The sequence below is a fragment of the Lepisosteus oculatus genome, chromosome 12, assembly GCF_040954835.1.
Source record: "Lepisosteus oculatus isolate fLepOcu1 chromosome 12, fLepOcu1.hap2, whole genome shotgun sequence".
Taxonomy (NCBI): Eukaryota; Metazoa; Chordata; class Actinopteri; order Semionotiformes; family Lepisosteidae; genus Lepisosteus; species Lepisosteus oculatus.
The window spans coordinates 37,186,644-37,208,548 of NC_090707.1; the positions used below are offsets into that span (position 1 = coordinate 37,186,644).

General features: G+C 54.4%; 2 protein-coding genes across 2 annotated transcripts; both read right to left on the reverse strand.

Moving 5' to 3' along the window:
• Positions 1-509: 509 nt before the first annotated feature.
• uts2r4 (urotensin-2 receptor 4) lies at positions 510-5,846 on the reverse strand. Its single transcript, XM_015359565.2, has one exon. It carries the CDS (start codon positions 3,422-3,424, stop codon positions 2,384-2,386), a length of 1,041 nt encoding a protein of 346 aa, XP_015215051.2. The 5' UTR covers positions 3,425-5,846; the 3' UTR covers positions 510-2,383.
• A 103-nt stretch (positions 5,847-5,949) lies between these two features.
• Positions 5,950-20,040, reverse strand: LOC102691554 (arf-GAP with dual PH domain-containing protein 1). Its single transcript, XM_069196812.1, has 11 exons — positions 19,356-20,040; positions 15,565-15,695; positions 14,082-14,173; positions 12,629-12,711; positions 12,000-12,112; positions 11,263-11,409; positions 10,620-10,703; positions 10,091-10,153; positions 9,119-9,190; positions 7,734-7,965; positions 5,950-7,142 (listed from the first exon to the last, which is right to left on the reverse strand). Exons 1-11 carry the CDS (start codon positions 19,444-19,446, stop codon positions 7,117-7,119), a joined length of 1,134 nt encoding a protein of 377 aa, XP_069052913.1. The 5' UTR covers positions 19,447-20,040; the 3' UTR covers positions 5,950-7,116.
• Positions 20,041-21,905: the final 1,865 nt, after the last annotated feature.

The window sequence follows — 21,905 nt, forward strand, 5'->3', positions numbered from 1 at the left end:
CCTCAATCTCTCTTCCTCCTCCTCCTGCCTCTCTTCCTTCTCCTTGGTCTCCCTTCCTCTTCCTCCTCCTCCCCCCATCTTCCTCTCTTCCTTCTCCTCCCAGGGCTCAGTCCGATGTGTGGCTGTGTGCTGGCCTCTCTGAGGCCACCCCCCCTGCCCTTCTTCGACAGGCTGCAAGCTGGGAGCCGCTGTCTTCTTGTGCCCCCAGACAGCTGCCAGGTGACCCCACTGCGTTCCGTAGGCGTTTCCACACGGAGACCCACCCGCCCCAGCTCCTGCTCCGCTCTGTTTGCTTGGCCGTAGCCATGGTACCGGCGCTGGGCGGCTCCAGCACAATTAGAGCCGCTGACTCCAATAAAACCGGAGGGCAGCGCTCTTAAAATTGTCACCCGCTGCCCTCTCCCCACCTCGCCAACTGAGCGGAGGTCCTGGAAGACCACAGGAGAAGGTGGGAGACTCGCGCAAAAGCAGAATGTGTTTTCCCAGAAAGAAATGTTTTCAACTTTGGCTTTTCATGAGCAGTATTCTATATTTTATTGGTACATATTGGATACTTGTATGGATGAGGCTTCACAAAGACATCTTGAAAGAAATAAAGATGTTCTTCCCCCCGCTAGTCCAGTTTCCTGCTGTCTCCCAAAGAAAAAGGCAGTAGACATAAGTAATGTATGGAGAGAAAAACTATAGGTGCATAGGGGAACAGATTAAATACAGTGACACAAGTACAAAGCAATGTAAAATACAAAACCAAAAAAGTCTTTAAGAACAACATTTTCACCAACTGCTTCTTTCCACAGAACAAAGTTCAGAATATGAATCTGCAATAACTTTGCTAGCAGCTGTATCACCTTGCAAGTGGCAGCCCCACTGGAGCTCAGTCGTGTGAGCCTGACCAGTGCCTGGAGGGGAGACTCCTGGGAGAGCTGAGGTTTCTGCTGGGAGAGGCGTTAGTGGGACCATTAGGGATCTCCACACAGATAGCTGGTGGGTGGGGAGCGTACTGGTGCACTGTCTGCCCTCGCAGGTGGGGCTACACATTGGTGGTGGTAGTGGGATTGTATAGGTAGATGGGGAATATATATTCCCCATGAAGATTCCCTGTGACCTGCACAGTGCTTTGATTGAAGTGTCCAGAAAAGCACTATATAGCTGTAAGGAATTATGATGATGGTGGGGCTCAGCCAGCAAAGGGATATCGAGCCGTTCAGCTAAGGTTTTGCTGGTTTGAACCCGGCTGTGTCATGAGGCCAGGATTCCCTTGAACGGAGGGGCACTGCCTCTGTGATGTTATCATGAAACGGAGGCAGTTAAACCATCAGAGGAGAGAAAAGCAGTACAGAGTCTCATTAAAGTACAAGGCCATCAGCGGTAGAGCCGGAATGCTATAAGAGCGTTTTCCCGCGGGTCTCCCTAAATGTTTTCATTATACGGTTGGAAATTCATTTGTTCCAATTACCCAAGCTCATCTTTTATGAATTTTAATATAAAGCACCCTGCAAAACTGTGCATGGATGTCTAGTGTAATGTTGTATTGCAAGTTGCAGGGGGAAACGTAGGCCTCCCATCGCACAGCAGGGGCTCCGTTTCAGGTTGGTTGAGACCCAAGCCTGCAAAATCTCGCGAGTACTTCATCCAGCAGGAGCCCTGCGGGATGTGCTTTTATCTCATTCCTGAGCAGATCTGCAGGGGCAGCACTCTGCGACGCTGGTTATCTGCTGCCTGGTCAGCACAGCAAGCGTGCAGCTCGTAAGAGCTGAAGTGGATCAAAGTGCTGAGCACCCGGAGTGTGTCCGGCGTGGCTCCATACAGCATTTCAAACGTAACTTCTTGCAAAATTAGCCATTATGGTTGCCTAGGTAAGAAATGACTTGCTGTCATATGCTGGGGGAATATTTTGAAGAGGTGGCTCCAGTTCTCATAGGTTTTACAGGTATTTGGAACACGTATGTGATTTAACACCTTATCCTAGTGTTGTCAATGAAGCGATTAAGATGCACAGTGGAATGAGTACCAGCGGACACCACAGACCTCAGAGGAGGGGAGTCCACCAGCCTTGATTTACACAGGGACAGCCTGACTCCGGTCCTTCAAGTCCCCTGTCCAGGTTTTACAGGTCTCTCCAAATCTCCAGCTTCTCTAGGACAAGGCAAGGAGTGAACGTGAGTTCTTGCGAATGAAGTGTCCCGCGAAGACCACATTAAAAATCCCACCTAAAAAAAGAGACCCCAAGTCCCAGTTGCTGAGTATGAACGTGACCAGAGTGCAAACCCAGAAGCAGAGCTCGGCACCACTGATACGGGTCGCCAGTTACTTTCTAACGGGGTACTGTGTATTTACCCCCCCTTCTTGTCCCCGGTCCCAATCCGGCCCGCTTGCCAAGGGCCTAAGGGTGCCGAAGCGCCGTGGCCCCTCCAGGACCGGCTGGGTCCGGCCCGGCTGAGCTGGCGGGCCGGGCCTTCTGGGCCAGGTAGTCCCTGTAGCTCCTGGTCAGGAGGGTGTAGAGCAGGGGGTTGACGCAGCTGTTGCCGTAGGTCAGGCAGGTAAGGGCGAAGTTGACGTAGGTGTGGGTGGCGGGCGACAGGCCCCCCAGGGTGCCAGGGGAGTACAGCTTTGCCAGCTGCCAGGCCCAGAAGGGCAGGAAGCAGGCCCAGTGGGCCAGGACGATGGCGAACACCATGGTGACCACCCTCCTCTTCGGCCCCCTCCGGCCCCCCGCCACCGCCGCCGCCCCCCCGCCCAGCGGCCCCAGCCCGGCTTGCACCGCCCAGTACCTCCAGGCCAGGCCCGCGTACAGCCCGGCGATCATCAGCCCCGGCCCCAGCACGCTGGTGCAGAAGAGGACGGTCAGGTAGGCCCGGAAGGCGGCCGGCGTCCAGGTGGGCGAGCAGATGCGCCGGGGGGGCCCCGCGGGCTCCGGCCGGTCCCTGTGCAGGCGGACCATGAGCATCATGGGCAGGGCGAGCAGGAAGGAGGCCGCCCAGATGGCCAGGGCCGCCAGCCGGCGGGAGGCCGCCGAGGCCCGGCGGGCGCGGAAGGGGCTGGCCACGGCGCGGTAGCGCTCCAGGCTCATGGCGCCCAGCACGAAGACGCTGGCGTGCATGGTGAGCAGGTCCAGGCTGAGCAGCACTCGGCAGCCCGTCTCCCCGAAGAGCCAGTCGCGGGCGAAGTAGGTGCACACCACGAAGGGGATGGTGGAGAGGTACAGGAGGTCGGCCAGCGCCAGGTTGACGACGTAGACGCAGAGCGAGGCGGAGCGGCGCAGCGCGGTGCTGGTCACGGCCAGGGTGTAGGCGTTGCCGGCCACGCCCAGCACCCACGTGGCCAGGAGGGTCGCCCCCAGCAGGGAGGTCACCCAGAGGTGGGCGGGCGCGGTGCCGGTGGCGTTGGCGCTGCGGTTCGGGCTGGGGTCTCCTCTCAGGTCCATGTCTGGGGTTTTGCTTGGGCTGGCTCAATCGGTATTGTAACGCAGCCTGGCCTCGCAGCCCTTGAGCTCTTCCCCGGTATCCCGAACTGACTGTCTCCTTATCCTTCAACACGGCTGCTGCGGAATCTGCACCCGTTTGTGGGTGTGGAGCGCTGGAGACATAAACACAGGAACGCTTCCAGGTTTACTTTCCTAAAACGCGATCTCAAACAGTGCTAAATTCCGGGAGACCCTTTCAGTGACGGCCCAGCTTAAGCTCCAGTTGTCCGGATCTCTCCCAGTGCTTTGTGTGCGTCTGGGAGACGAGCCGATGGGTTAAAACGCTGGGAAGCAGTCCAGACAGGAGTCATGCTCACAGCGTCTGTGCTGATTTGCCGGAGTGGAAACCTTTAGAATTCGTCTTCCAGGTTCTTAGACTGGTGATCCACTGCGATCAGGAGCCCAATCCATTGTGTTTTGTGTTCCTGGAAAAAAACACTGAGCTTTCTTCCACCTCCAATATCGAAAGACAAGCGAAGCTCCCACACCCTGAGCGCGGTGCTTTTTACCACTTGGTAAAAAAACTCTGGCTTTGTGCGCAGAGAAAGAGCGTTTCGATGTTCCTGCTTTTCCGAGGAAAATGCAAAGGGATCCCTCACCAGCCTCTCCTCCTGTCCTGTTGACACCCTCTTTGCTTTCAGAAGCCCTTCTCTTGGGAGCTGACCTCAGAAAGCCTGTCTTCTGCGTCGCCCTGCACACCTTGAAAGCACATCGATCCAAGGTGAAGGCTGGATGGACAATTCCGATGTCGGAAAGAGATCTCCAGTTTGGATTCCCTCAAAAGCCTTTTGGGACACGCAGGCTCCTTTCAGTTCCGATAGCGATCCGTTCTGCCATTCCAAGACAAAAGTCCTGCGGAAAAAAAAAGCAAAAATCCAGTCCTGCCCACCCACTGTATCTCCAAGGGATAGATCGGTACCCAGTCCTGGGAAAAGAGGAAGAAAGGAACAATTGGAAGTAGGGACTTCACAGGAAATTCCTCTCGTTTTTGCTTTTAATATAACCTACACTGTGGTCGGTAAAAGTTTCGCTGGCCGCCCAGCAGCCTCGTCTCCAGGCTAGAGGGAGCTCAGTTCCCTGTGTCCCGTTTCTGTGCCGTTCCTTTGCCCTGATGGATCTGTCCTTCCAGGATCAGTATTCCCTCTTGCCCGTTTTGTTTCCAGATGACCAGCGTTTTCCAGGCTGCGCTCTTTATAGTAAGACGGGAGTCTGGGAGGGGGTGTGTGCATCGGCCCGATCTCTCTCTCTCACAGACCTCTTGACACCCAGGTGCGACGAAGTCTCTTGACAGGGCCCGTGGCCAGATGACAGACTCCAGCTGTTTTACTGTTTCGAGCGCGTCTGTGACCGCGAGGGGGGTCGGCGATGATCTCGATCCGAGCGCGGCGAACCGGCCTGACCTTCCTTCTGTGTGTAAAGTTTAAAGCTCCTTAGCTGAGGTGCTCATTTTTTTTGTGTGGAGAACAAACAGTCCCGGGACTGTACCCCAGTCATGCCCCACTGGTGCTCTGTCTCATCTAAACTTTGCTGGCAGGACGCTGGTGACCCAAAGTCATTCAAGTTAAGTTAAAGTTAAAATTCCCAGGGGGGAGAGCTGTGGCAGGAGGGGGCAGGGGGAGTGAGGGGGGTGCAGGAGGGGCAGAGTGAGGGGGGGCAGGGGGAGAGAGAGGGCAGGAGGGGGAGCAGAGTGGTGCTGAACACCAGCTTGTTTCGTGTTTCTCATTATTTCTTATTATAATTAAGCATTATGAAATGCTATATATATGAATGCATAATTATCAATCGATATAAGATTATTATGAAGTATTCATATCATTAATAGTGAAGAATTATGAATTATTCAGGACAGATCACGAGAAACCCCAGAGACACGAGGGCTTGTGTTGTGTTATTACTGTGATTCTAGACTGCAGTTTGACTTTAGGGTTAGGTGAGGGAGGGTTTACAGGACACTGTTTTTCAAGGGGGAGCCAGTCAGGAAATGCCGGAGAGCCCTGCTGTAGATATTGCAGCTTCTCTCTGCTGTGGGGGACAAGCGCACAGGTCAAGAGCCAGCTAGACAGATCTAACGCAGTGGGTATCCACACCTTTCTAAAAGTCTAACAGGTCAAATAACATAATACAATATACTAAGACAATATAACAAAATATGCTGTTTTTTTTCCCATGATCCCTCCCTTCCCAGTAGCCTGAGGATTCCCAGAATCCCACTGGGGGATGTCCACTGGGGTCAACGAGAGGCACTTAGCAGCGACTGCCGCAGGCCAGGCAGCCAAATCAGCCTCTAGAATCAGAACCAAGCTAGGTCTGCCGCTAGAGAGTCCGGCCATTTCTATTATACTGTGAAAACGCGAGGCGGCTGCGTTCCTACTCCCCCCTGGAGTTTTTTTCCACCGTGACCAGGCCTCGCCACGCTCACACCATGATCTACTGCGACAATACCCATCAGCACAACCCGCGTGATGTCGAGAAAAAGCTGGCCGAGCACAGGTGCCACAGTGGTGATTTATTTATATATACAGATCCGTGTCCTTATTACAAAACCGGTCCGGTACAAAGAAGAGGCGGGCTACCCCATCAGCTTTGAAAGCAACTCCTCAGAGCGCTTGGCGGCAAGGGGAACGCATCGTGACATTTCGGTAACTGGGCTAGACTGAGCCCCCCCCCCCACGAGTGAGGGAGAGAGAGAGGACGTGCTTGACGTGACTCCCCCAGCGGAGGGAATGGCTGTCCAGACTCCCCCCCCACCCCTGCTCTGCTGTGAGGAATGAGCCAGGGAGCTGCAGCTGGGGTGGCAGGAGGGGTGCAACAGCCATATGGGAAGGGCAGTCCCGGGTGCGAGACTTACATACCCTAAGAAGACAAGCGGACGTGTGTGAGATTGAGATCTAATCTCCCCTCCCCATACCCCCCTTATAAACTCCACTGATGCAATAACGGTCAATCCAATGGGATTTGTTCTTTGATGACGGCGGGTCTCGGGAGGGAACTTGTCAGACGGTGCGGACTGCAGGAGTTGCACCGTTGTCCTCCTGTTTTCCGGACGGGAGCTGGACAGACGCTGACCAAGCGGCCACACCCCCTCGGGGGCAGTCGCCCCTTAAGAGCCTCGGTGCACGGTGGGGCCCCCGCCTCTCCAAACTTGGAACCCCCACTCCCGTCTGGCAGGAGGAAAACGGGGATCAGGGGACGCTTAGTTTAGTTGAAGAAACGCCGTGCATCGTGACTTGGCTCTGTGTTTCCCCCCCGGTCCTGGAAGAACTAATCAGCTTCGCCCCCTTTGCCCCCAGTAATCTGACCGACTGTGTCGCAGGCTGTGGGTGGAGCACTCAAATGCTCTGCTCTTTCTTTGGTCCTGGCCAGCGGTCTGTGTTTCCCCTTGCCCAGTATTACCCGACTGGAGTGTTATGGCGAGGGAGCTACCCTGAGCCTCGGTCGGAGTGCTCACGGGCGTGATGTTAGTAGTGTTTCTGTGGTGCAGAGGTGCACTGGGCTTCTTTCACAAACATGGGTCACCCCCCCCCTCCCCCTCCCCCAACCCCCTCAGCTCTATGCCAGCCCCTGCTCTGTTGGTCAGGTGATCAGACGCCTCCAGTGCGGTGGGGGTGGGGGTGGGGCAGATGGGTGGCCTTTCCTGTTTCCGTGGCGATGCATCATTTGTGCTTCAGGTGGGCTTCCACTGCAAGAAGGAGCGACAGATGGGGCAGTGAGATGGACAGGCAGTCACCCGTTTCGACACACACACTTGCTCGCACTTCCTGATCTGCCCATTTCAAATCTCGTTGCCCCCTGGAAAACCGTGAAATCATCAGATGCTAACACATGGATTCACATATTGCCAATCAAGTGACTTGTCAGATGACATCATTTAAAGATTCACTTTCCAACCGCTTCTTCCAATGAACTGTCACAGGAGAGCTGGAGCCTATCCCAGCAAGCACTGGGCACAAGGCAGGGTACACCCTGGGCGGGAGACCAGTCCATCACAGAGCACACAAACCCAGACACACACACAGCAGAGCCAATTCTCCCAGAAGCCAAATAACCTACCAGTGTGTCTTTGGACTGTGGGAGGAACTGGGACTGTGGAGCACCCAGAGGAAACCCACACGAACACAGAGAGAACATACAAACATCTCACTCTTTATCACTCTCGCATAACCTCTCTCTCACTCCATCTCGCCCTCACGTCACCTTCCTCTCACTCTCCACCTCACCCTGACCCCCTGCTCTCACTCTCTGTCTCAATCCGAGGAGGCGGTGTGCTCACTGGAGAACTCCTGGGGTGACATGGGCTTGTCCATGACCTTCTGGAACTGCACCAGCCAGTCCTGCTGCTCCTCCTCCGTCTCGCAGGTGAACAGGAAGTTGCGGTCCGGCGTCTGGATGGTGATGCCGAACTGCCAGGTCCGGTTGTTGTGGGTGCTGCTGGGGAGCCCCGCTATGGCTTTGTACCCCATGTCGCGCTGACCGATGAACACTTCGCCCTTGGCGTAGGCATCCTACAGGCAAGGGTATCAAAGCAGCCAATCAGAGAGCTCCACTCTGGCGGCCACTACAAGCACATGGGCAGAAGCGGCCAATCACAGAGGGGCGTTCCTGGTGCGCAGAACTGGGGTTCTGAGGCGCGGCCCAGCGGACGCAAAGGGAAACTCAGGGCGTCGGAGACTGCGAACTGGAGGCACGCCCTTCCAAACAAAGAGGCATGGGGGGGGGGAGATGAATTCAAAATTAGGAAACAAAATGGTGAGTATGAATATACAGAGCTGAAGGAACTGCAGCCTGGACGTTCTGGGTCACGTCTCACTGCAGTGCAATGGCTGTTTGATCTGCTTCACAGGAATAAGAAACACCTGCCTGATACGGTTTCAGGACGTCGATCAGGCAAGTCCAAAACCCAATAACACCCTCCCAAGGTCACCTCTCACTCTATCTTTAGATCTCTATCTATTCTCTTATCTTAAGCATAAGCATTGGCACCACTTGCTACTACATAATATTCCCCAGTAATGAAAGCCAACCGTGGTGACTTGGACAAAGCCTCTCACACAACCAGGCCTACGTTTGAGATGTGTGGCTCTTGAGTACAGGAACTACATGCTGGGCTCAGAGGGTGGGCTGAGCTCTACGGATCAAGCTTGGGTCCTGATGTTCACCAGCTACAACCAGGACTTTGCCAGTGCCTCTGAGAGAGACGTCCAGTGACGAAAGGCCCCGACAGCTGGGCGTGTCAGAACAGCACATTCCAGGTGGGTCTCACTGACTCCCTCCCAGCAAGTACAAGAGTCTTTGGGGAAGGATCAAGTCTTGACAATTAACAATTCAGGCAGTCCTGCAAAAAGGTCACACTGCTCTGGCACATTCTGTACGTCCCTGACGTTTGCTCTTTGAGGGCGACTATCCAGCAGTCTCTCGGTGTAGCTCTCCTTACATTACCAGGATCTTCAGACGTCTGGCAAAGGTTAAACCGACCCGATTAAGAGTTGATTGAGTTAACTGAGCCCTCTTCCTGGCGACTTGCACTGCTGGGGCTCCCTTGAAGAGGCAGTTTTGGAGGGGGAGCTCTGCTCTTGCGTGTGGCGTTCAGGCTGCGTTAGGCCTCTCCTGAGGTGCCCACTGAGCAACTGCTTGACTTTGAGAAATGAGAGCTCCTACCAGGGGGTCTTTAAAGTACATCAGGCGTCTTTGGTCCAGGGTGAACCAGCGCTTCTTGAAGCCTTCGGTTTGCTGTGCGGGGAAGAGGACAGGGATGTCAGCAAAGGCAGGTGAAGGAAGAAGGCGGTGCAGACGTCTCTTAAGACGGGGGCAACACAGAGCTGGGATCCCCAAGGGGATCTGAAAGATGGAGGGGTCACAGGGGAGACGGAAGCAAGCAACAACCGCAAGGTAGGACACACCCTGGGCAGGACGTCAGCCCATCACAGGGCACACACACCCAGACGCACACTCTCAACAGGGCCAGTTTTCCCAGGAGCCAGTTAACCCACAAGCATGTCTCCGGACTGTGGGAGGAAACCGGAGCACCTGGAGGAAACCCACACCAACACAGGGGGAACATGCAAACTCCACACAGACAGCACCCAAAGTCCAGAACTGAACCCAGTGCAACAGTGCTGTAAGGGTGCAATGCTAAATGCTGCACCACCATGCATGCGTGGTCTGTCTGATGAAAGACAGACCACTTAGAACTGCTGGCCGTGCTATGATTATGGCAGCAAGTGTGCAGGCACTGTCACAAGCTGCTTCCTGTACTGCTGCGGAAAAGTCTGCTCAGGTGGAGGAAAGATTTTAAACAAATACAAATGACTCCACACACAATGTATTTCTTCATTACCCACCAGAGGGCGCTATGTGTCCGTACAGCATTGCTGTAGCTGGTAGGGTTTTGAAGGATTTCCGAGTTCAGCATGTATTTAGCTGCACATCTTGCGTCACATTTAAGTGATGTGTGCTGTTCCTGTAGGCTTTCTAAGAGAAGGGTATTCAGCCCCCCCAGCACAGAAATAGCACAATGATGAAAGCATAAATACACTGAGGTCTGGATTAAATAGGTGGATTAAATAAATGCACTTTGCTTAAAGTGGTTTTAAAGGGCTTGACATGATCAGAAGCAATCGCTGAACCCACCCGCGGCCCGGTCTTCTCCATGTAGCCCTCCTTCAGGAAGTTTCTCGTCAACTTGGGTATGAGCTGAGAGACACAAGAGGCACGTGGTCACTGGGAGAGAGGGAACCGGAGGGGAACTGAGAGAGGAAGAGAGAGGAAGAGAGAATCGGCGCTGGGGGGGTAAAGTTCACGCGAGAGGTGGGTCCTGACCCTGTGTGGCTGAGTCAGAGGAATTCATGCATTCAGAGCTGTGAGCCCAGCGTGCACTGGGGCACCGAGACACTGACTGAGAGGGAGCAGGAGGGAGAGAGAGAGCGAACAGCTGGAGTTTCTCTGGGCTTTCTAACGGAGCTGCAGTTAACTGCAGGGTTTGATCGGTGCTGGACAAAAGCCCCGAGGTGGAGAGACGGAGAGGGAGAGGGACGGGCTTGTAAGAGTCCAAGGAGCCAGCCCGCGAGGGAAAGGAAAAGATGGGATACCACTGGAAGTCACGGATCCCGAGGGGTTTGAAGATGGACCAGGAGACTAAGAGCCGCGAAGCCGAACTTACTTCAGTGTCGGTGGCTCCTGGGAAGGCGACTTGCAGGTTATGGAACTGCGTGGCCCGAATAGCGTTGAGCCAGTCCACTATTGTCTGGAGGAGACAGGAAGACAAGGTCCCAGTCACTGATTAACAGCCCTGCTCTGGGCCTCCCTGTGACCCCTGTTTATCAGGTCACAGGTGTGTCATCGCACAATCAACCCCAACCAAGCTAATTCCCTGGATGTTTTTTTTTTTTAAACACAGTGGGAGGAGATCCGGCTGAAGTGCATTTAAAACTGAGAACAGGAGGTTCTTCTTTATACAAAGGGTGGTGGGGGCGTGGAGCAAGCTACCTACACGCTGTTGAAGCCGGTACCCTTGCTTCCTTTGAGGAAGATATGATGCTAGGTAATGTCAGATGGCCTCCTGTCATGTGTGAGCTGCTTTGGATAAAAGCATCTGCCCAGTAAATACAGGTTTAAAACATGTAGCTGTTCTCATGTGTTTCTGGTGCTTCTGCCCAGATACAGGAGATCCCCATCTCAGCAGGAGATATATCTGTCTATGTGACACTACTGTGCTGCGTTGGGCTGTCCTCTTCAACTCCGCAGCCTGAGCTGCCTGGAACTGGCCCTCCTGTGTCTCAGTATGAGCTTTGTGCAGACAGTACCTTGCCGTTCTCGTGGTAGACAAAGATGTTGCGGGTGCTGTAGTCCTTCAGGAAGGTGATCTGCAGCCCGTTGGGGTTCCCGATCTTGATGGGCTGGAAGGTGGCGTTGATGGTGTCCACTCTGATTATGGCTTTGGGCTCTTTTGCCTATGGGAAGGGGGGCAGACGTGCAAGATGTTAGTCCCTGGTTGCCACCCCATCCTGTTCTGCAACTGGCTCCGATTGGTTATCCTGTTCTGGGACTGGCTCCGATTGGCTATCCTGATCTGGGACTGGCTCCGATTGGCTATCCTGATCTGGGATTGGTTCTAATTGGGTATTCTGATCTGCGATTGGCTCTGATTGGTTGTCCTGTTCTGGGATTGGCTCCGATTGGCTATGCTGATCTGGGATTGGTTCTTATTGGTTCTCCTGATCTGGGATTGGCTCCAAATAGCTATTTGTCACTGGGATGACATCAACATCAGCTAATCATTGTTTGGGCTACAGGAACTGATGGCTTCTGGCTAAGAATACACAATACAATACACTCTACAAAACACAGCCCCTGTGTATGGTATGCATCTGGTGTACAGACTCCTACTGCAGCCCCTGTGGGCTCATGGCCCAGGTTAGTCTACAGATTTCACATTCAGCCTTGCCTAACCTTGTAGCCTACTTCTGCCCCATCCCGCCTCGTCCACTGGGCCCGGTCCAGCAAACCCCTCCCTGTCCACTCCGGTCCCGACCCGACTCACATCATACTTGGTGTAGTACTTCAGGACGCCCTCCCTCTCGATCAGGACGAACTTCCGGCTGAGGAACTGGCCGTTGTCTCTGCCGCGCTTCATCAGCATCTCCTCCTTGACCTCTGGCGGGCAACCAGACATAATTCCACACGGCGCTGAGCGTCAGGTTACAACTCAACCTCCAGGCACAGGAAAATAGAGCAGGAGAGAACGGGATCGTGGGCGAATCGTACCCCGGTGGCCAGTGAGAGCTCACAGCCAGAGCGCTCAAGGACATCCCAGATTTGTCTCCATGTCGGCTTTCACCGGGAACCCTGCTAACCCCTGTCATCGTCCCTGGACACACCCCCCCATTGCTAAAGAGACCACATTCCACTGCTGCCCAGTCTGCAGCTCCCAGCTGGCAGCCCCACTGGAGCTCAGCAGGTGTGAGCCTGGCCAGTACCTGGAGGGGAGACTCCTGGGAAAGCTGAGATGTCAGTGGGGCCAGTAGGGGGCGCTCACCCTACGGTCTGTGTGGGTCCTAATGCCCCAGTATAGCAATGGGGACACTATCCTGTAATTTTGTTCCATGCAGTAAAGTGGAAGACAATCAGGTCTAGGGCTGAACAGGACGGATGAGGACCGGGTGCACTGACCTTCCTCATAAGGCAGCGGCTTCCCGGGTTCGGTGAACTCCTTCCTCTCGTATTTGGCTCGGATCCACTGCTCTCGGAGAACCCTGTGCAGAGACGTGTGTTAAGATATGACCCTGCACAGTCAGGGCTTGGCCAGGTAGCGTACGGTCAAGTTCTGGACCTCAGGGGAGAGACAAGCACTTGCAGGCCGCTGATCCAACAGTGAGGGGGCTCTATGGCTCCCTCCCCCATAATACTACCCATGCCAGGTGAGGGGAGGCACACCTCATTCCCCGTCAAGGGGTGCGCCCTCTGGTGGTTTACTACATTACAGCCTCGAAGGGAGAGAAGTGATGAACCGCCAGGAGGTGTTCAAAAACCTGAACCGGAGTTTTACCAAGGCTGGGGGGTGGGTTTGCACCCCTGTTCTTTTGAACAGTCCTGGTGAGGAGGGCCTTTCTTGGCTCAGTCTGATCTGCACGTCGGCTGTGGGAGGAATGCAGAACAATTTATCGTCCCGTCAGCCTTTTGCTTCCTCCTCTGCAGTTTCCAGTTATGTAGGAGGAATGGTGTGCGTGTGGGGAGGGGGGAACGCTCAGTATCTGTTCAGAGTGTCATCTTTCTTCCTTGCTGCTTGTCCTGCTAGCCCGAACGCTCGCAATGATCTCAGCCACGCTGGGTATGTGATGACAGGTATGCGGTAGAGTACCTAGGTCCTATCCCACCTCAGGAGTGTCCCGGGGCTCTGGGAACTTCCCCGAGGCATTCCAGGATAAATAATGGCTCCAGTTCCTGGAAAACCCCGTGAGTGCAGGATGCCATGAATATTGAAGGCTGGGGGGGGAAGGAAATGAACGTCGCACAGCTCTCTGAAGGTCACCAGATCTCTGAAGACCTCAATGAGCGGGGAAGCACCCAGGTCTTGCGCTACTGACTGTGAACATCTGTCAAGAAGATCAAGGGAAAAGATCTCCCCCTTCCCTGACCTCTGTCCCATAGGATCTCCCTCCCAGGAAGGTATGTTGGACACTGAGTATAGCGCTGAGTTTCAGAACAGGCGTGTGTGACTGTCGCCTGGCGGGGTTTGTTCCATTGAATTTGTAACCAACTAAATAACAGGATTAATTTGACTGTTTTCACGTTTGAAACCTGTTGGGAGGTGGCAGCCTTTCATTTCCCTGTCGCATTCCCGAATTCAAATCAAATCCCGAGCTCTTGAGCCGGAAAGCGTACTTGCGAAAGATCCCATCCAGCCCGCCTCCCAGTTCGGCTTCCAACGAAGCCACGACTCCCAGCTGCAGGGAAACCCAGCAGGCGTGCGGGCCTGCAGGACCGGCTCTGGGAAGGCCCTGGTGTCGGATGTGCCTGCGGGCACGTGGTCTGTGCCCGATGAGTCACATGGCTGTGGTGTGGTTCTCTCTGGTGCACCACAGGCATGCCTCCCCACCCCCCACACAAACCCCACATCACTCACTGGCAGTCCCGGTGCGTAGGCTTGTAATAATAGACAGGGACCGCGGCCTCGTACTTGGCCTTCGCCGCAGTGTTGCCGTGCTCTGCCAGGAACTGGAAAGAGAGAAGCCGGGCGGGACAGTGAGAGGGACCTCAGGACCTCAGAACAAAAGACTGCAGCCCCGGGGAGACCGCTGACGTTTCGTCCCATCTTTCTCCCTAATTGAACCGACAGTCTTAACGAGCTGCTCTGTAAAAAAAATTGTAGGTCACCTACATGGGGGGGGTGGCTTGTTCCAGACACCCACCACTCTTTGTGCGATGTGTACTTCCTATTCCTAAATGTGCAACGCCTTGACTTCCATTTTGGTCGCCTGATCCTTGCTGATCGTTAAGCGATCCAGTGGATTAGCTGTGTCTGGGCTTTTCAGGAGATCAACCAAGCCTGATATATAAATATGCTGTTTGGGTCTGGTGTGGTGTGGAGCTGGTGAAGATTTGTGACTGTACCCCAGTCCTGACATTGCATGGTTGATGTGTCTGCAGGTTTTTCAGCTCCTAAACTCTTTAAGTCTTTCAAAATCTTAAATTGTTTAAAAACATTAACAAACTGGTCTAGATCATTTGTCGAGGTGAAGTGAAAACCCGGAGAAGCACCTAGACCAGGACCAGGAATAGAAACCCTGTTTTGAGGGTGACTTCCCCTTCCAATCCCAAAACTCTGTCCCAGATTTTGGTTTCCACCAGAAAGCCTTTCAATTTATATATATCAGACTGCAATAAGAGGGCAAAGAGACTAGCACTCGCAGGAGGTGGACAAAGAAAGAGACAACTTTTCCTTTAGTAGGCACCATAAAACAAAACAACGTCAGGCTAGTTTCTAAGTAGAAATTGCTTTGTGGTGTTGGTGACTGTGAAACACGCCCTGCACAAGCCTGGTTATTATCAATTTGTTATCAGTGTGCACAGAGGGTGTAAGTTCCTCATACTGCCAGGCACAGCCTTTGTTAGACCGATCCAAAAAGGTATTTATTGTCCCGTGCAAACAAAGGCAGGTCATGCAAATTCCGCAAAAAGGACGTGACAGACTCAAACCCGGGTCCCACGGGCTGTGATGCAGCAACACTACCTCAACAGTCGTTCTTTTTAGACAAGACTGCTTCAGAAGAGGTTGTAATTAGGCACAGACACACACCCACATCAGGGCAGGCATTTCCCAGAGGCCAATTAACCTACCCAGCATGCCTTGGGACTGTGCGAGGAAACCAGACCGTCTGGAGGAAACGTACATGAACACAGGGGGAGAACATGCAAACTCCACACAGACAGTAGCACCCCAGGAACCAAACCCAGGGCCACAGAGCTGTAAATCAGCAACGCTGACCACTGTTCCACCATGCTGCTCAACGTCTATATAGCTCGAACAATATAGCTCCTTTGACCATGAAGGTCAACAGACTGGATCTGATTCCTGAGGACCACCGGGAACAGAGACTCTGACTCACCTGGACCTCCAGATCCTCCCAGGATGACAGCCTGAGGGACTTCACCTTGCTGATGCTGGGAATGTTCCTGTGGATCCCGGAGCACTCCAGGCAGATGAAGGTGCCCAGGGAACAGGAGCCCCATGACGGGTCTGTGGGCGGAGCAGTAGTGAAGAGGGGGAGGAGGTCTGGTGGGAAAGCAATTCTCGAACCCGCGAACCGCATCGGTGGTTTTGAACTGGCAACTGTCCAGCACTCAAAGCACTGAGTAAATACAATCCGCTTTAGAGCAGCCACGCTCCTGTTGCATGGCAATTTGCTCCAGTCCAGGTTTTGCCAAGTCAAGCCTCTTGAATATTAGCCAGCAGGAGTGTGTCTGTGTGTTTTTAATGAATTTAAAATCTGTATTTCGGCTCTCAGTTCCAAACCCCAGCGACTGCATGCAAGAGAGAGTGAGGAGATGTAGGCAGACTCCCAGCGTGGCTTGTTCCATACTCCTACAGCCCTTTGTGTAAAGAAAGCATCCCCCCTCTAGTGTCCAACTGTGGTCTTTGACTGAAAGTAAGTACACACAGTGTCACGGTAGTCTGGTTTAAAGCAGTGATCAGGGCTGTACTCCAGTACAGTGCATTGTGCCCCATGATGGCCAGGTTAAAACCACTCTGTGCTGGTGTTCAGGGCTGGAGCTGAACTCCAGTACAGCTGGCAGTAAGCAGTTGTCAGTGTGGGGTGCAGTGGCTGTTGCTGTAAAAGCCAGGGACAGAAGACGATTGCCTGGTTACGCTGACTTGCAATATACAAATAACCACCCCACACGGAGAGCCTGTGAGCTCTGTGGTTTCGGTGGTTTTAAAGAGCCTTTCATTGTATCACATTGTTCTCATGTGTACTCTCAGGCTGGGGGCTGCTATATATATAGAGTATACAAACATCCTGTCCATGTGCATATCAGCCCTAGGCAGGATCTTCATTCTCTGCGTTTGCAGAAGTCTTAAACAGTTTATTCTGAGGGTTACTAATTTAAACCAGGCCGATGGCGTCATTTCTGCCTCTCACAGTACTTACAGAAAAAGAAAGGTACAAGTAAGCGTCTCATGTCTTTTATCTGTAAGCGTGTGTAGAGACCCATCTATCTGCACCACCAAAACCCGGAATGGGGGACGAGCATCTGCATCAGGCCCTGCTTTAGGCCGTGTCGTGTCGCACGCTCTGTTAGGACCCATCCTGCTTTGCGTTTGCTGCGACGTCACCGGCTGCTCATTCCGTAAATGATGCAGGGTCATGAGAAGATGAGTAACTGTAACTGTAACTTTCATTCTCATCTGGTGTCGCTCATCTGCAAAGCCGAGAGATCTCGCTCCATCTCTCCAACACCCTCTCTGTCTCTTATGAACGCTTCCGAACGAGAGGAGCCCAATCAGCCTACCTGCCATGTTTGATGGTTAATAGCTAATTAATCCCCGGGATCTCACCCAGCTGTTTCTTGAGCTAAGGCGGGGTATCGGCTTCAACAGCACGGCTGGGTGGCTGGTTCCACACTCCCACAACTCTTTGAGTAAAGAAGTGCCTCCTGATCAGACAGATCAAATTCCCATGATCCCTTATCTATCCTTTCTATCATCCCTCTGTCACCCTAGCAACGCCTCGTCGCCGCCTTGTTCCACTCCTACAGTCCCACTCCTCTGGAGCGAGCTGCCGAAGACACCCCACTCGGGACAGGAGACACGCCCTTACCCAAAGGGTGGTGGGGGCGTGGAACAGGCTGCCCAGCCGTGTTGTCAAAGCAGAGACCCTGGTTTCTCCCCCAGTCCCTTCATCTTTCTTTGCCCGAATCCCTGTCCTGTCGCCTCTCTCCTCCTCCCTTGTGCTCTTCCCCTTTTCGGTCTCTCTCCTTCCCTTTTCCTGCCTTCCCCCTTCTCTCTGCCTCCCTCCCCCCCCCCCCCACCTTCGCTCTGGGAAACCCTGTCTGCAGAAGGGCCAGAGAGCTGTGGGAAACTCTTTGCCTGAAGCCCCGGAGGCAGATGTGCCTGTAACTGTCTTATCAGCACGTGGAAAATAGGAGAAGTGTGTTCTGCTGGCACTTTCATTTTCGTGGATTTTTAGCTGATCGCAGCAAAACCGCCCTCCCTTCTCCTGTCTCGCTGCTCCAGACGCAGCACCGGGGACAGGCCTCTGTTGTGTCCCCGCGCCCCCCCCTCCTGCGACAGGCAAGGTGCCAGGGGGCCTGGGTTTCAGCACGGAGCACCCAACGGAGCCGACAGAGACACACCCTTAACTGGGCCTCGAGCAACACAGCAGTCCGATCCGTGTCAGGGTTTGCATGTGGCGGTGTCCCCTGACCAGCACTGGGGGGCCCCCTTAAAATAATACTGCCTGGCTTTTCGCCTTCATTGCCGTGAGGTGTAAAACCCGGAACGGATCACACGGCTCTGCGGCGGGAGTCCCATCTGTTCCCCGCCGGGTGCAGAGGCGCCGTGGGGAAAACCAGACTGCTCCGGCATGGCTCCTGCGTTCTGCTGCACGAAAAACGCCTTCACCTTCTTTCCTTAATATAACAAAGTCCACCGGCCTGGTGCTTCAGCACACACACACACACGAGCGCGATCGTCTGATTTCAACATCCTTGACGTCACACGTAGGCCAGCCCGGCTGGACACAGCCTGCACCGTCCTCAAAGGCGCGGGCGCAGACACAGCGAGCTCAACAGAACCGACGAGGGAAAAGTGACCCAGCAGTTGTCTCTTAAATTGTCAGCCTGTTGCACTATAGCTCGACGGCGGATACTTGCTGACAAATCACTCGGGCCCCGGCTTGAGAACACGCCATCAGGCGGCTCGCCCCTGTACTAAACGCGGGGTTTGGCGTGAGCGGAGTTCGGCACCCCAATCCCTGCGTCACGACGTTTTTTTAAAAAAAAAAACCCAACAAGGCGCTTGTGCACCAGCGCTGCTGGGGTCATCAGCCGGGGGGAGACGCCTGGACTCCGTGACCCGGCCGGGAGCCAGCAGGACTGACTGGGGCTCGGTTCGGGGACGATTCCGTGAGCTCGCCGCGCAAATAAATGACGAAAACATCCACGGCGACACCTCGCCGGCCGCGGGACGGGAGCAGCGGACTGTGTTCGCGGAGTGAATGTACCGTGTCGCTCCCGTGTCCCGGAGGGCTACATGGAAGCGGTTAGCCCAGCCCGGTAGCGAGCATCCCAGGTGTGGCCCCGCCGAAAACGGGCGCCGCGGGGCTGGGGCACCTGCGCCCTGCATCAGCCTCAGAGCGGCGCTGCGGGACCGCTCGTAGAGACGGACCTCGGGCGGCGTGAGCCGGGAGATCCATCCTGACACACGAGCGCGCGTCCCCGCCGTGCTCCAGTGCTGTCTGGACGGCCGTGAGGAGCAGTTTCAATAATAATAATAATAATAATAATAATAATAATAATAATAATAATAATAATAATAATAATAATAATCGCTGAAACCCGTCACAGTCGTGTGATATTGAGGGGCTGGGTGTGACATTCTGTGTCAGGCGCCACAGTCCTCATGAGCTCCAGATCCTGACTTTTATGGATTTTGGCTTTTGCCCCGGACACTAAGGAGGCCGGTGACGTTCGCTCCTGACCCCCGACGGCCGCAGCCCATCGGGATTCGGGTCAGAACCGACAGTGCGTCTCGAGCTGGGGACCGCGACCGCTGACGGTTCGGGGCGGCGGCGGCGGCGGGGCCCGGGGGGGCGATCACCGACGCGCGGGGCACGAGTGTGCTCGTCGGCTGGGGAGGGGGGGGGGGGGGTCGGGAGATCACCTGCACGGCGCTTACCTGGAGCCCCGCAGTCGGCGCACGCGGAGTTGCCCGGCTTCAGCAGGACCTCTCTCAGGGCGCGAGCCGCCCTCTCGTTCGCCACGGCCATGCTGTCTCGCGCTGGCAACAACCCCCCCCACCCCACCCCTGTCCCCACGCTCCTCCTCCTCCCGCGCCGGCGAAGACGGTCGATTGGTATTTTTTCGGGATCAAATCCTGCTTCCAGGTGCGGCTCCGGTGCCCCTTCTTCCTTTCTGACCCCTTAAAATTCCCCCCTTCAAAAAAAAAAAAAGCGAACAAAGGAAAGAAAAAACTTGTCTCGACAAGTCCCAACAGAGACAGGTATTCGCCCGGTGTCCTTTCCCAGTACCAAGACCCGAGCTACACAGAGTTACACAGAGAGATATGATTCGGCGGCTCAAGCCTTCGTCCTGCACAGCCCCGAGACAGAAGGAAACGCCACCCCCCCCCTTTATCTCGAGCACAGTTCTGTCCCGAAAGAGGAGCCACAAACCCGCCCGTCTACCGCCGCATTCCTGCCGCCCCTGCCTGCCTTTCCATCAGGGCGTGTGCGGAGAGAAAGGTGCGCTCGGAAGTTCCGCCGGGAGACTGTCTGAACTTGCTTTTCCGCATATTTCCGATAACATGGGCATTAACTCTCAGGCGACCCCGCCAACCCTCCGGGGCCTGCGCCTCCACACCGCCACCTGCCGGCGAAAAGTGATGATGATGAGGATGAGGATGATAATTATAATAATGATAATAATAATAATGCATCTGACTGACGTGTGCATTTAAACAAAGACTCACAAACACCCCCGACAAAGAATACAGAAGAAGACAGAGTTCTTCGAAGTAAAGTGAGAGAGTTGTTCATTGCAAATTGCCATTACAAACCGAACTTTTTCACCGAGGCTGGGGATGGGGGACAACGGACAGGACCCTTGGGCAGTTCTACATCTCACACTTTCCTGACGTCACGTCCGGAAAGCGTAACCCGTACATACAGGTAGTTCAGGTGGGGAGCTGCGTCAGCATGCGTAGGCTGCAAAGGAACAAGAGGTTTATTCCATGCTGAAAAAAAAAGAAGAGAGGAAAAAACGCAACGTTTCGGCCGTGGAGCCTTCTTCAGGTGTGTGTGTGCTGTACAAACATGCTGGGGGGGTATATATGCTTTGCTTTGGTCTGGCGCCTCTCCCCTCCGCCTTCACGCTGAGGTGTGGGGGGGCGGGCCAAGCCAAGCCCGTTAAGACAAGTTTCCCTTCGCTCCATCACTCCGCAAGCATCCTCAGATGCGCCCGACTCTCTTGTCGTTATTCCTTCTAAATAAAAATAAAAATCAAATCGAAGTGGTCGCGGTAAAGCAATACAGGGGATCGACTTGATTCGAACGTCAATAACAGCACAGCTACCAGTCATCGTCATCTTGAAACGTCTAAAATAAAGCTTATTTCCACGATCGCCAGAAGCCCTGTCTGCAGACGCCAGACGCTCCTCCTGTCTGCAACGGGCTTCTGTAGACAGGTTGTGCTCTCGGGGCTCAACTGGTCCTGACGGCGGGTTTTTACTGGAGCGCGGCAGAGTGTGCTGCAGTTCAGCCGGCTCGCAGCCGACCGGCGTTGGGAAATCTCCTTTCCCGCGCTCAGCGACGCTTGCCACAGCGCAGGGTGGTGCAACAACCGGGGAAGTGTGGCAATTTCGGGCGGTGGCCGGGCGAGACGCGCACAGCCGAGCTCGGAACTTGCGGGGCCCTGCGATGAGCGCCCAATGCTGTCACCTCTTCCAGAGAGCACCGCGGTGAAGCTGTGGGCTTTTCGCCCTCGCCTTGGGCTTTTGGTGGGGTTTTTTCCCCGCATTTTCAGCCAAATCCGTTTCGAATTAAATTCCCTGTTGTGTTTTGTTTTGTTTTTCTTTTAAAAAAGCGCGTCTAGCAACAGTGGCATCAATCTCTTGGTGTAGCAGGAACAAAAAAAAAACAAACTTGCAGACGGAAGTTGAGTTTGGTTGGGACGTGCCTAATTCAGTCAGAATCGTGTTGAAGGCGACGGCAGGGTGGTGATCTCTGTAGTGTCGTTGTAGAAGAAAATATAGAATTGTAAATGACAGTTTATTCTGAAGGAAAAGATGAATATTGACTCAAGTTGCTCCTCTTCCCTCTAACCTACCCCATCAACCTAACGCTTACCGGCGCGGCGTGATGTAATGACCAGGATTCCACCACTAGGTGTCGCCACAGCACCGCGGTCGACGGCGCAGCTACCTGGACGCAGATTCTCCCCAGCTGTCCCTGCACACCCCAAACCTGCACCTGCCGACAGCAGCGGTGCTTTCTTTGTACCCAAACGGTCAGAAAAATGGAAAACGCGATATGGCTTCTGCCCGGCAGCTTTTATCGGCAAACGCAGGCGCGCCAATTGCGCCCGGCGGGACCGGAAACCGACGCCGGTGCAGCCGGCCTGCGCTGTCATCGTGACTCACTGCTGTGCAAGGGAGCCGAGCGCCTGTGTGACACACGTCCGTCAGGGCCCCTCTCTCCTGCTGTCTTCTGCCCGCTCAGGAGCCTGAGAG

Excerpts from the sequence above, each read along its gene's own strand:
- uts2r4 (XM_015359565.2), bottom strand. The coding sequence starts at position 3,424 with ATGGACCTGAGAGGAGACCCCAGCCCGAACCGCAGCGCCAACGCCACC.
- LOC102691554 (XM_069196812.1), bottom strand. The coding sequence starts at position 19,446 with ATGGCCGTGGCGAACGAGAGGGCGGCTCGCGCCCTGAGAGAGGTCCTG. Across the intron at positions 7,966-9,118 it reads TGTACTTTAAAGACCCCCTG|GATGCCTACGCCAAGGGCGA; the intron begins GTAGGAGCTCTC and ends CCTTGCCTGTAG. Across the intron at positions 7,143-7,733 it reads GTCACCCCAGGAGTTCTCCA|TGGAAGCCCACCTGAAGCAC; the intron begins GTGAGCACACCG and ends TCCTTCTTGCAG.